This window comes from Barbatula barbatula (genome assembly GCF_947034865.1).
Source record: "Barbatula barbatula genome assembly, chromosome: 2".
Lineage (NCBI taxonomy): Eukaryota > Metazoa > Chordata > Actinopteri > Cypriniformes > Nemacheilidae > Barbatula > Barbatula barbatula.
In genome coordinates, this window is record NC_136767.1 from 2,365,301 (window position 1) to 2,379,010 (window position 13,710).

The window sequence follows — 13,710 nt, forward strand, 5'->3', positions numbered from 1 at the left end:
CCAGCCTTTCCCTTTATGCTGTAGTACAACCAAGGAGTTTTTTTAAATTTGCACGAAATCTGACGTTTAATTACTGTATGTGTATCAGTGTGTATGAGGGCACACGTCTCTCTGCTCTTTTTTAATCTCATATTTTAGCTCGGCTCTCCTGAGACTAACACAGTGATGGAAAGATTCCACGGCGGGTGTGAAATCACATGACTGAAACTTGATAATCTCTTTGAATGCTTGACTGAACTCGCAGAGCTAAACAGCACATCAACATGATCCCCATCCTCCTCTTCATCCTGCTTTTTGCAAGTAAGTTGAGAATTTTATAGGGAAGCTAGCGCAATTCCTAACATCTCTCACACTTTTCCAGAAATGGGAACTCATTTAAAGTATTGTATTTCTAAAATATCCGGGTTGTTTTTACCATACTTTAACATGGATAAACATGCATTTAACCAATGTAAATGGTCTCATCTTTAAAAGTGGAAACAGGGACTGCCCCTTACCCCAGTTTGTCTCCAGTTCATTTGACCACCCATCACAGCGGCTTGACCATCCTGATGTGTGTGGTCCATGACATTCATCAAGGAGAGATGGAGTTCGCCTGGATTTCCAGTGGACCCCGAGGAACAAGTCCAGCCGCCTATAACTTATTCCAGAGTGTCGATGGCATTCAGAGTGCAATGTCACTTATATCTGTAGCATCAAGTGAATGGACGTCTTATACTTGCTTTGTGAGTCACAGAGGGTCCGATCGGCTCACACACAGACACTATGCTGGGTTACCGAAGGAGACTACAGGTAATCTTTACATGTTAACAGTATATATAGTCTTATATACAAGACCACTCCGGTTCTAACTTGAATCAGCATTTCTATTTTTAATGCGGCTATTGCAGTCGGCAACAGGGTCTGTTGAATTCCAACATGATCAGAATGAAACAAAAATGATAATTTAATAAATGCATAGCTATGAATAGTACATTCGGAAAATCTGAAAATAATTTTGGAGTGGTCTGTTATCTTTTCGGCATTTGGCTGTATATGTACAATATTTAGTAATTGTATTTCCTAAATTGAATTCGTTTCAGAAATGTATGACCTTGAAATGTTTGATGATGAAGAATCGTCTGAAATGTGTTCAGACCATCATAGCAGTTTTTTGGAAGGTAATGTGCAATTTGTTTATCCCATTACTTATTAAAATATGTCAATTAAAAACTATATGATTTATTTTCTGCAGAAGTCAGAGGAAACAAGGATCTAATGCTTGTACAAGCCCTCAGAGTTCTCCTTCTTAAAATCACAATTTTCAACGTTTTGTTGACAGTTCAAGTTGTCATAAAGTGGTAGGCGTAAACAATAATAATACAAATGATTTGTACCATGCGATTTAACGTGTCACAACTGATTCGTGTCGTACTTTTCTACTAGAGTGTCAACAATGAAGATTTGGGGAAAAACATCAGAATGAATTGGATTTACAGCATCAGGGAACGACTGACCAGTGGGAGTCAAAGAGAAAGAAGAATGTTGGCGTCTCGGTGAGCAGAGCTGGAGACTTTATGCCACACGTGTAGACACAGGTGCTGCGATATCTGGGGAGATCAATGTATTATCAGCTCAAAACCACATACCAAACACAACAAAAGAACTGCACTACTTTTCTAGGCCAAAAAGAGTTCAAATGGCTTTGTAAAGTCACTTGCCTTGTAAAGTACCGTTTAATGTTCATCCCAATTGTACTGTTGTGCATAACACTCATACAACGATTCAGGCATTGGCCGTTAATGTAAGAATGTAGTCTTGAATGTGACGAGTGCTTGACGTTATTTTTGTAATAAGTGATCACAAATTGTTATCATTTTACAATCATCTCATACAACTCTCTCTGAACATGTGATGCAGTGTTGTGGGAATTTACTATGGTACTGTACTGGTACTTTGATTGTGTCCTCCTTTGGGTCAAATGCCTGTAAACCGAGTTTACGAAATAATAAAGGTACATGGCAAGGGCTATAGCAAATATGAAATCAGTCATTATGTATTTTTCATTTATTGTTTTAAATAACACATTTTTTCCAAACAGCATCCGTACAATACTAAAACACTGATGTAACAATGGCAACCCACTAGGTGGCAGTACAATCACATCTCAAACGTTTTTTCAACAGCAAGAGTATGGAGCTTAACTTCTCTAACAAGACACTATATTTCATAAATAATTTAAGTATAAACATCGAGCAGTCACTCTTCACGAAAACAATGTTCACAACAAAAGTAAGAGATCACGAGATCAAACGGGACAAACACAGGATGAAGGCGTTCCTTTGCAGTAAATTGCACTCTGTAAAAGTCCCACTGTACATGGTTATGGGCCATTCGACCAATCAAATGATCCCGTTTTAGGCCAATCACTGCCTGTGAAACTCCCAGTGTTCCAAATACAATCTATTACACTCGTCACAGTATTGTAGCAGCTCTTCAGCACTGGCAGTAGTTGCAAATAAACAAATAAACAATTACATATCTACAGTAGCGAGTTGTGTATTAAAACGTGCGTCGGTATGGACTTTCATAGTAGCTGGACAGCAAAGCACTCGCCGTAAAGGCCCAGAAGGCATCTGATTTAATTTCAACAATCGTATGAATGAATGTCCGCCAGGCCACTTCCACACCTCCGACTGATGTACCTGCAGAATACATTCAGCAAGCTTTTGGAAAATGACAAAAATGTCATCTCCCATTGATGCAGTCATCCTAGAAATAATGACACAATATTTCATGGTCTGTCTGACTCCCTTCCGTCTTTTTGGCGAAACAAAATCTATAGGTGAGCCCTACATCTGGCAAAACATTTCAAAAGCGTGACGCTGCGTCATATCTTTGGCCATGGATAAAACAAGGACAACATAAGACTTTTAACAAATGGCCAATATTTGCTTGGAAAATGAACTGAGCTAATAAAAGAAACCTAGCAAGGAGTCAGTTTGGCCGATCTTTGCACTTATGTGCTTTTTCCAGTTCATTCTGAGATAAGAGTTAAAATATATTATAAAAAAATATATTACTGGTTGTGTCAGGACTGATTGATGGATGATTAGGCAGATTTCGTACCATGCAAAGAAAATTGTGATTGTCATTTGTAAAACTTGTGAGTGATTTACATGCTACTGACAACTTAAAAATGAACATTTGTCGAATTAAGTGCACTTCGAGCTGTCTGCTGTACTGAATGTCCTTTTGTTTTTGCCGACAAACGTTACTCTACAGTTCTGAGTACAACTTATACACAACCTTAACAAATGAATTGAATGTCTAATCCACACATTACTTAAACCTCACAATCGCTATGCCAACCACATCGTGACGTAGTTTTACAGAGGACAATGTTGTGGTCCGATTCGTACAGAAACCTACGGATATGTATCGAGAGAAAAGCACAGCGTGTACCGAGGAAGTTCACTAAGAGAGAATATTGAGCGCGGGTTTCACGGAACACTGTTTTCTAGTTGAAAAAATAATAAAGTGCTTCCATTAAGATTTCCTCTTCCGAGGACCGAAACATAAAATTTCCAAAAATGTACAATATTCAGCTCTCATGAAAACGTAATTTACACTCAATTTACAGTCTAGCAAAAGATTCTAACATTCATTCTCAGGACAGACAGTATATACAGAATACCCTTATGATTTTTTACAGTCTCAACCCAACAGTCTCAACCCAAAAAAGTTATTTTTGTGTGTTTTCATTTTTTTACGAAACAGTCAGTGGAGCGATGTCCGCATTACAAAAGCGCAACAAGCAGAAAGACGACCAGCAATGAAAAAGGCCTCAGCCCGGCGGCCGAGTTCGGAAAGATATGCCAGCGCTCCCTCTTGGGGTGCAGAATCTCCATGTCCTTCAGGGCGTTGTAGGCGGCCGTGGTGAAGTTCGCATCTCCTGTGGTGAGCAGATCAAACACGCAGGAGTGGAAATAGATGTCTTTCACCTCCAGCTGTTCTCTGCACTTCCTGGAGGCGCTTTCAAGGGTGAAGACCCCCCTCTGGGCTTCGGCCCTCGCCTGCTGCTGCATGCCGGCCTGCTGGAGGCCCTGCATGGGCAGATGGAGGTGTCCCTCTTGGTCGATGCGCTCTGATGTCGGGCATCCGTTCATGCACAGCTGCAGGTCCTGCGTTTCGTCGAAGGCCATGGCCAGCTCCTCTGGCATCCGCACAGCCAGCGTCAGGTATCGGCCTTGTTGCCGTATGATAATGGTGACACCGATGTAGGCTGCGTGGATCTCGACGTGTCGACCCGACGTCTTCTCCAGGATCCAGATGCTGCGGGTCTCGCTGTCGCCCCCGCTGATGGTGCCGTCCACGAAGGCGGCCGGAAGGTCGTCTGTTATGGCCTGGTAGACCTTCTGGTCTGTGCATTCTTGGTATGGTTTGAAGATTATTGTGACCTGAACAGAAGAATAGAGTGAAGAGTTATCTTTCAAAACATTTTAGTAATTCACATCAAATTAACATTTTACTATTACATTACCTTCACATTTCAGCAGTTATTTAGTACTCAAGCAGTATTACATTTCATACTGCTTACTAAATGTACCTACGTATGTAGTGCTCAATGACTTTATGCTGCGTTCACACCAAACGTGAATTAAAGGTCCGGTGTGTAATGTTTGGGATGATCTTTTGACAGAAATGCAATATAATATACAGTAAAGAGATACAGTATAAAGAGCGTACACAATGAAGCGTTAAGTTTCATTACCTTAGAATAAGCTATTTCTATCTACATACACCGCGGTTCCCCTTGCATGTCAGGGTTTGTTGTGCATTAAAAGCTATTTCCGCGGCACTTTCATGTATGTTTGATCCACTGTTTACTTCCTAACGTTTTCCCTGAATATTAAAAACCCACTAAAGTGCCTTGAAATGTTCAGCTTTGGTCAAAACATTAAAAACTTCAACTGAAACAGGATGTTAGGGCCGGATATATTGAGTTGGCTCCTTCCCCTTTTAACATAGCTGATAGCATTTAGTTACCTTACGGCATGCAACTTGATAAGAAGAAGAATGAAATAAAAGTGTTTAATGCTTATATCTTCTTATATAAAATCGAACTCTTATAAAACAACTGATCAAATCTATTAGACCAGGAATAAGCTTTATCGCTGAAGCAAACCATCAAGAACAGAAATGGACTATTAGCATCCCAGATCCGATCTCGTGAATATTACTCGTACAGAACCATAAACCTTTGCCTGGTATGTTTAAACCATAAAATCCAGCAGGCACACAGTCCCTGCGCAGTGAAACTCTAAGACTTGTGGGAAGCAGAAGAAGAATTGCGCCGTTACATTAGCGCCGTATGAATAGCAGCTTTGTACGCAAAAAAGGATAAAAAACGACGGCTGATGGCCATGAGGTGAGGTGACTGAAAGGCTTCAGTTAAGCAGCGTGTGCTAATAATTACTCGCCAATGTTTAATAACGGCACTCCACCTTCAAGGTCACGAGGTCAAAGTAGAGATCATACCCGTGTTAAGCTAAACGGTCTTAACTTGATAAAACAACATGATTGACTTAGGACTTCTAGGATTGTAGCATTTGCAAGCTTCCATTGAACTTCAATATTTCCCATAAAAACATCTGTACTAGCGGACACTATCCTGCAACAGCCTGTGTGACCGAGTATCCGTGAGGTTTTACCACCTCACACTTGGAAAACTAAAGACATTTAAACTTTTTCAGGTCACAACATCTAGTCATTAATGATAGAACTTTACAGACATGTCGGTCACAAATGTTAGTCATGAGACCGGAGATGTTTGCTTTGTTTAACTTGCACCTGTGAATACTTGGTCAAAGTTGAAAGTTATTGGTCTTTATCAGTCTTATCTTCTGTCTGCGGCTCCTTCTGATAATCTTTTCCATACAGTCATAGAGCTATCGCATTAAACAGTGAGAGCACACAATGAAGATAAAGTCATATTGTAATGTTGTGAATTAAAAAAGGCTGGAAAAATGTAATATGGAAATCCAAAGCTGACATTAAAGAAACTGTGGCGTTTCAGTATATTGATCAATACAAAGGTTCCTTTTAAATCATCATTAAATGAGAACGTTCTCCCTACAGTATATAAGAAAACACAATATATTGCAATTGTATACATATAGGTTCAAGCAACGCACAACATTTGTGGATCTCAGTCAAGTCCGCCCCATTATCCAAGCTATTTTGAGACATTTGTTGATGCCCCCTAGTGGACCCCGGCCCGCTGGTTGAGAAACACAACTACACATCACAAACTACAAAGAACTACAAATAGTTCCAAAATATGCAACATGTCACATCTAACAATCCTGTGTTCAAGTATTTAAAAAAAAAAGTGTTTCAATATAAAACATAAACATATGCTCTCACTCACCTTATTGGTTGCCGTGGCACTGGATCCATAAATAACCGGAACATTGGTCACCTGCACTGACAGGTAATTGTTATCAATGAGAGGCCACGCCCCTTCAACCTTACAGGTCTGAAAATGGTCTTTGAAAGTCCTAAGGTGGGGGTCCCCAAACAGGCCACAGAACAGATAGGTGGGTCGCGGGTGTTCCGGAACCCCGGGCCGAGACGCTTGGTGATGCCGGCTGTGGAAGTTGCACGGTTCGATTGGGATGACGGGATAAGTGGATGATGTGGGTCCATCCTTAGAGCAGTTCCTCTGGCTCATGAGGTCACTGATGCCCAGCATGGCCGAATGGAACACCAGGTTGCCCCTGCAGCTTTTGGAGGTCCGCTGAGTGCAGGCAGAATAGGCTCGCAGGGCCTTGCAGAATTCGGTGTCAAAGCCATCCAGTGAAGGGTTGAGGTGGGAGGTGAGCGAGACAAAGTCGGTGGTGCACTTCTGAATCCGGCACTGTGGAGTTTGCACCTGGCCCTCACCTGATGTAAGACAGAGAAGATGTTTTTAACGGTCTTAATTTCAGAGAACTTTCTCATTTATGGCCTTACAAAACTCAGTACAGCTTCATAAAAGGATTGTAAAAGAACTTAAGAATGTATCCTATTTGCAGGTTTTTTGAGAATGGCAGAGGTTTTCAAACTCTGTTAGGTTAGGGCCCATTATATCAAAGTGTTGGAATTTAAAGGGGTGATTTAATGCTGTCTCATGCTTTCTGACTTCTTTACATTGTTAAAAGTGCTGTCTTCTCATGCTTGACATGGTCAACTTGTCAAAAAACAACTCGGACCTATGATGTAGTACTTCTGTGCTCGATACACTCCCCCAGCGTTTATATAGGTTTCGGAAAGTTTTTTTCAAACATGAAAATCAGTTTCGTACTTTTCTTAGTCCCTTATAGGGCAATTCTCTCGGAAAAGCACGCCCACGGCAATGCGAAAGAAATAGCCCGTACATGCGTCAACCGACGAGTGATAGGAATTCCAGCTTACCATCAAGATTGGCTGCGCTGTGGGCCTGCAGCGGGTTACCCTTGCGATAGTGAGAGAAGTTGAGGTGTGTTTGTTTGTTCACTGCATTTTAGTGATGGATGTTACATAAATGGTGGATATAACCCTCAAGATCGTTTGAAACTGATAGATGAAGCAGACCCAGCACTAAAAGACCGAGAGAAGTCATGTCTGTGTTTTGTTGGCAATGGGTGCACACGTGCTTTAGAATTACAATTCCCATTATAACCATTAAATCCATAACATTTTCTCTTGTGTTTTGGGCAGGGTTCTATTGTATTTTTCAGCAGGGGTGTCCTACTTTACCTTAATTCACCCTAGTGTTAAAACCAAGTATATTTTTACACCAGCTGAATGAATTAAGCATAACCGTACCCTGCTAAAATGTAGTAAAAGATCCAATAAAATGTTAAAGTTTCCATACTTTTAAAGCGTAATAAGGTCGTGAACCATGTTTTGGACACCACGTGTTTTTCGCATTATGGTCTTATTACATTTACAGTCAGGCTCAACAAGCATGTCAAACCTCGGTTATCTACAAAGCAGAAAGCTTATGGCCGCCATAAAATCTAATAAAACGCAACTTCAGATGAGAAAAACACAGTCGGCTGATCTGGAACCAGAACTATTTGTGCAAAGCCAACACGTGTGCTTTTGAGCACTAAAAACTCACAGCAAACTTCATTGCCCAAGTATTTATCTCCTAACACTGCCACGGTGTAATAACGGTGCGATCAAATGTAACTACTATTCTTTAAATACTATTTATTATATTTTCTGTTTTATATACACTTCTACGTCATCACATTGGTGGCCCAAACCACGACACTCGCCTTCAATTACCCATCAATGACAAAGCACAAACCAGAATAACATCTCCAAGAAAAGGACAACATCCACCACGCCGCTTCAATCAGAGTCCTAATGCCTCACATTTGAGTGCGGCCCAATTGCATTAGCTCGGAGAGGGGCCCTGCTAATACGATATTAGATGCAGCCTCTCCATTAACACGCTCGCAATGACTCTATCTCACACCGTCAGGGCCGCCCATTTCTGCCTGCCACACCAATCACTCAGACCACTACGGATCCAAATGCATCTGATTCGATTATCAGATGACGGAGAGCCGCAGCGGGTCAGGCGGTCCGAGTTGCACTGCAGTTGCCGTGTATGGAGGGATGACAAAGCACGGGTGAGATAGAGTTACAGTAACATGCTGTAAGACAATACGGTAAGCGTTGGTGTTGCGCTGTACAGACTCTGGCTGGAAGGGGAAGGAAGAAGGCAGCACCCGTTCGCATCCACCTCCCGTCGTGTTTTATCAGGCAGAGCTCCAGTGACATCTGTACCGGAGCAAAAAAACTCAAATAGTTGGCAAGGCGTGTAAGACGAAGCCATCTCCAGCAAATTCCCATTTATAGTCTGAGCCGACGCTCGAGCAGATCCACACGAAGCAATAATGAAGAAACTTAGTGCTTTAATCGAAAACAACACCGCATTCGTGACCCGAATAGGGGGTATAAACTGACAAAGGGCATGCTGTAAATGTAACCACATTAGGCAGGTATGTCCCACATATCGCCGAGAAACAGAAAGGCTTTTCATGAAGGCCCGCTGGCCATGTGTGACCTGATCACCCATCAAAATCATGCGCCTCTGTTGTTCCTTGCACCGGGGCGTGAGGTGTGAGCTTGTGATGCGTGTCATGATGTTCTTTAGGGGTGAGGGTAAAGCCTTACCTTACCTCATCTTACCTTACCTTAAAGCATCAATATTCTCATGGGAGTAATCTATATATTTTTTATATTTGTCAAATGTTTAGGAAAGTAGACCGACCCTCGGTTAAAGTCAAACATACTGTAACATTAGGCACCCTCGGTTACTGTAATTTTAGAATGAACAAAACATATGGTTGATAAATATTACACCTTAGGAACTTAAAGGGATAGTTCAGCCAAAATGAGATATTCTGTCGAAATTTACTTTAATTTAAGGTGTTCCAGACCTGTATAAATGTATTTGTTTTGCTGACCACAAAAGGAGATCATTTTGAAGAACGTGGAAATCCGAACAGTTCTGGGGCTCCATTGACTACCGTTGACTTCTATGGTAGTCAATAGTGCCCCAGAACTGTATGGTTACAAAATTCTACAAAGTATCTTGTGTTCAGCAAAAAAATGTAATCCTACAGACAGAACTTACATTTTTTGAGCGAACTATCGCAGTACAATGCGAATAAAAAGGTGAATATTACTATATACTAAACATATATAACGAAAACTGCACAACCAGGTGTCTGGTAATTTCATACCTGGTAATTGGTCATTTCGAGTTTTATAGTGTTTGTAGATTTTTATAAAAGACACCGTCCATCCATGTTCAAATGAGACAAATCTGCCACCCTACCATAATCTAATTCACAGCAGTCCTGGACACAAGTTGTTTATGCTGGTTGGAGGCGGAAACTCAATTAGCCGGTCATCTGACAGATCTTGTTTGAGAGTGACCCAACGCAAGTGAATGGACAATCATTCCAACATCAACATGCTTAAACAGAGCAAATAAAGATGAAATGTGGGCTGGGCATTCTTTAATTTGATTGACAATGATCTTTGTGCAGAACATGAACGTCTTTGGGGACCCCCAGTTGGGGGCAGCAGATCCCAACGTAATGCTTTCAGAGGAGTGAAAAATCAAACCATCAACACTTTAGGTTAGAATGTCACAGTCTTTTGACAAATAACAAAAGAAAAGGCTGAAACACGATTGGCTCACTGGTTTTGAAGTTTAGGATCACAGATTGGTTCTGAGGATGCGATGTGGCTAAATGCACAAATACACAAAATTCACAACACAGGAATAATCCTGATAAAAACATTTAATCCATAATTTATCAGACTTTGGTAAATGTTCTCCTGTCGAGATCACAAAACCACACTTGCAGTAACACATGGCGGAGAAAAACAGTGGGAGCAATGTTTGTTTCAGCAGCTCATTTCTACGTTCCTGCTGTTGGGGCGAAGGGTCTGGTGGAGAGCACACAGCGCACCCTTGTTGCTATAAAGTCGCTGGAAATATTTTCTCAGGGTGGCCAGCCGGCCGAAGCAGACATTCTCAGCTGTAGAGGGGCCTCGCAAAGTGTGTGTGGAGTGAAATTTCAAGATGTGGAATTTGGCCAGGGCAGAGGGGTCAATGGGCCTACGCCTTCTCCAGCAGTCGACGGTAAGATGTGGAGAAAGCAGGGGGGTTTACAAGTCTCTGTTTCTAAATGACATCTCCAGTCCTAGATTCTAAGCTTACACACTCAACTTTAAAATCCGAGAAACCTTATTTTTGGAGAATTCCAGCAAACTGAATGACCGAACATTGTGCGGTTAAGTACCACAAAATGTGTCTCTCAGAAACAATGAAAGTGAAAGGACGAAGAACACAACAGTAAAAATAAAAAACAAGGCACAGCAGCACTTTTCTCTCTTTCTCTCTTTTACTGTGATTCTAACACGATCAAACATCACAGATGTACAGGGCAGATGTACGGTACATATTTAAGACGAAATCAACTGAGAGACGATGTTACCAAATGTATCATGTCCTGTTGAAATCAAAGCATCATTTTTATTATGAAAAACAACACGTTGTATTATTTTCTAATGAAAAACCATTAAAAGGTGTACAAAATAAATGGCCGTCCCTTTTTTTGCCAATTCGCAGGAAATGCAAAACCAAGTATACATGTACAATAAAAGGGAAAATCACTTTTGGGATTGTCCAAATGAGGTCATTTAATTTAAATGATAAAAACAAATAGCAGATTTATGGATATTTTTGTTCGTTCAAAATTTGTTTGACAACAGTGCTTGACGGTATCCATTTTCATAAGTGTCACAAAAAGAATAGTGATGTGTATTGCAATGCTGCCCAGGATCCATGTTAAATAAATTAAAAAGGTGTGACTGCTCAATGGACGCACAGCAGCGTTCTTTATCCTGTTAATCCACAATGGCATTAACACAGTCTGGTCAGGACACCCAAAGTGGAGCGCTTGACAAGGTGCCAAGTGAAAACAGGGCACCAAACGGGTCTGCCAAGCCATCCCGATTTCAACCGAATCACTTCAAACCTGTCTGAACTGGACTAAGCCATATCCAAACTTAAACAAAAATGAATAAAAAACATGTATGATGATATATACGTATGTGCACTTCGAATATAAACATATATCATAGATGCATTAAACAAGAACAGACATTGTACAAGAAAATGAAAGGAAGATGTCTAACACAAAATGAACCGAACCAAACAACCTAAACCCAAAGGCATGCCGATAAGATCAATAAGACTTGTGTTGTTTAATAACTTTAAGAACTAATATATACTACGGTCCCTTGCTCCGGTTCTTATTTGTATGCACCTCCTTTGAAAGACTGAACAATACGAGCGATCCATAGATCTGTGAACAACATCTGTTGGAAATAAAGAGACTACTGTGCATGGAGGTGACACGGACCAAGGCGCATACACCATTTCAATATATGCCATTTAAAGTGCGTTCTTCTGTATGCTTTAAGCGTACACAACCACGCGTTATGTCATATAAGTGTGATGTAAAGGCTTTTACCTATATGAGTGACACAAGAGATGGTGCACAGCACTAGTAGATAGAGTACAGGAGAGATGAGGCGCTCAGCCCCGGGGTAGTAAAATCCTGCTCTCCCCATACCCATCCATCCATCCAGTGAGACTCAAGAGTACTCCACGGCTTAAGTGATCCACGGGCCCTCCAACTTCACTCCTTTCTGGGACGCGTAACTTTACTAAGACGTGGCCGCTTTTGGGTAACGCGCACCGTACGCGCCTATTACGCATAAGAGAAACAAAGTAGCGATTTCGCCAAGTGCGATCCGCAACACTTCCCCGAAGCACCGGGGGAGAAACACTACTCGGTTTGTTTAAAACTGCGAAGGAAATCTGTTAACGTGCTAAAACTAATCCGCGCTCCGCACTCGTCCGACTCATGTCGCCTGCACATCGCATTTCTCCGGCACAAGGAAATCTAGCCCAGTCTTTTCCCAATGATCGATTGTGAATCAACCTAACCCGGAGTTTAGCGGAAACTCCGCCCACGCTGAGCTATAAACCCCGCCCCCGAACCATACATCCCAGATTGACAGCACAGGGCTCTTGCGCTCTCACTTTCAGAGAGAACAAATGCAATGGCTCAGGGGTGTGTTGTTTTGTTGGGTGAGGTGAGGTGGTCGTGATGTGAGCAGGACCACCGTTTTATCTTATTTGTATGCACATCTTATGCAAATTGATTTGAAACTGTACATGTTTTTCCATACGATTGAAACTCGTGCGATACATTGATTACAATAGGCCTACTATCATTTAAAAATCACAATACGGGAAAGCATTCTGAAAGCAGGTCTCTTGGAAAATATACTCTGCTTTATTGGCTAGAATGCAGGGCGGTGTGTATAAACAGTCACGGAGGTGTAATCTACACCTTATTCGTTTATCGGAAAATTCATATTCGGAATAACCCGATGAAACCCGAGCCAATTAGAGTGATATCATCAGCTCCTTTATAGCAATAACATACTAGGACCACAAGACTTTACAAGACATTAATCCGCTCCTACTTCCTGTGCCGGACAGCTAGAATGAAAGTGGTATTTATAGGGCCCTCTGGCAGGAGAGAAAGCGGCGGCTCTCTCCCTGTCCAGCAGGGGAGGAGATGTGTTCAAAGAATCCAGTGGAATCCACAGTCAATACAACACAAAATCAATTCGGAGAGAATGCTGCAAATCCGAATATAAACCGATTTTCCTATGAATACACGCAATTGGGTTACGCCGCACCGCATGTCTCGCAGGGATTCGTTGGAAAGGATTGTAATTCTGGAAATGCTTCTGTGTTTTGTGTTCGGTTTGGGTTTAGAGGGCGAAGCAGACCATCTGCGAGTTGATTCGAGCTATAGGAACAGAGGTTTAATAGGACAACAGCCGTGCTTTAAAAAGTAAGCAAGTATTAAATGTAAATTTCCTTTATGTCAATAGGCGCATTGTTTTATTGTCGTATACCTTATGCCTCTGAAGCAACCTACTGAAAACACTGAGTAGCTCACAGCATCAAAGGAGTAGGTCACTTTCAAATTTGCCATATGGAAAGGGGGCGGATTTTGAAATAAGCTTTATGGGGCGGTTTCCCGGACAGGGTTTAAGGCTAGTCCCAGACTAACTGAAATGTTAGAG

At 41.6% G+C, this 13,710-nt stretch overlaps 1 protein-coding gene across 1 annotated transcript; it reads right to left on the reverse strand.

Annotated features, from left to right (window-relative positions):
• Positions 1 to 2,009: 2,009 nt before the first annotated feature.
• Positions 2,010 to 12,555, reverse strand: rgmb (repulsive guidance molecule BMP co-receptor b). The gene is made up of 3 exons (XM_079476696.1): positions 12,075 to 12,555; positions 6,413 to 6,927; positions 2,010 to 4,439 (listed from the first exon to the last, which is right to left on the reverse strand). The coding sequence occupies exons 1-3, from the start codon at positions 12,178 to 12,180 to the stop codon at positions 3,780 to 3,782; spliced, it is 1,281 nt and encodes a 426-aa protein (XP_079332822.1). The 5' UTR covers positions 12,181 to 12,555; the 3' UTR covers positions 2,010 to 3,779.
• Positions 12,556 to 13,710: the final 1,155 nt, after the last annotated feature.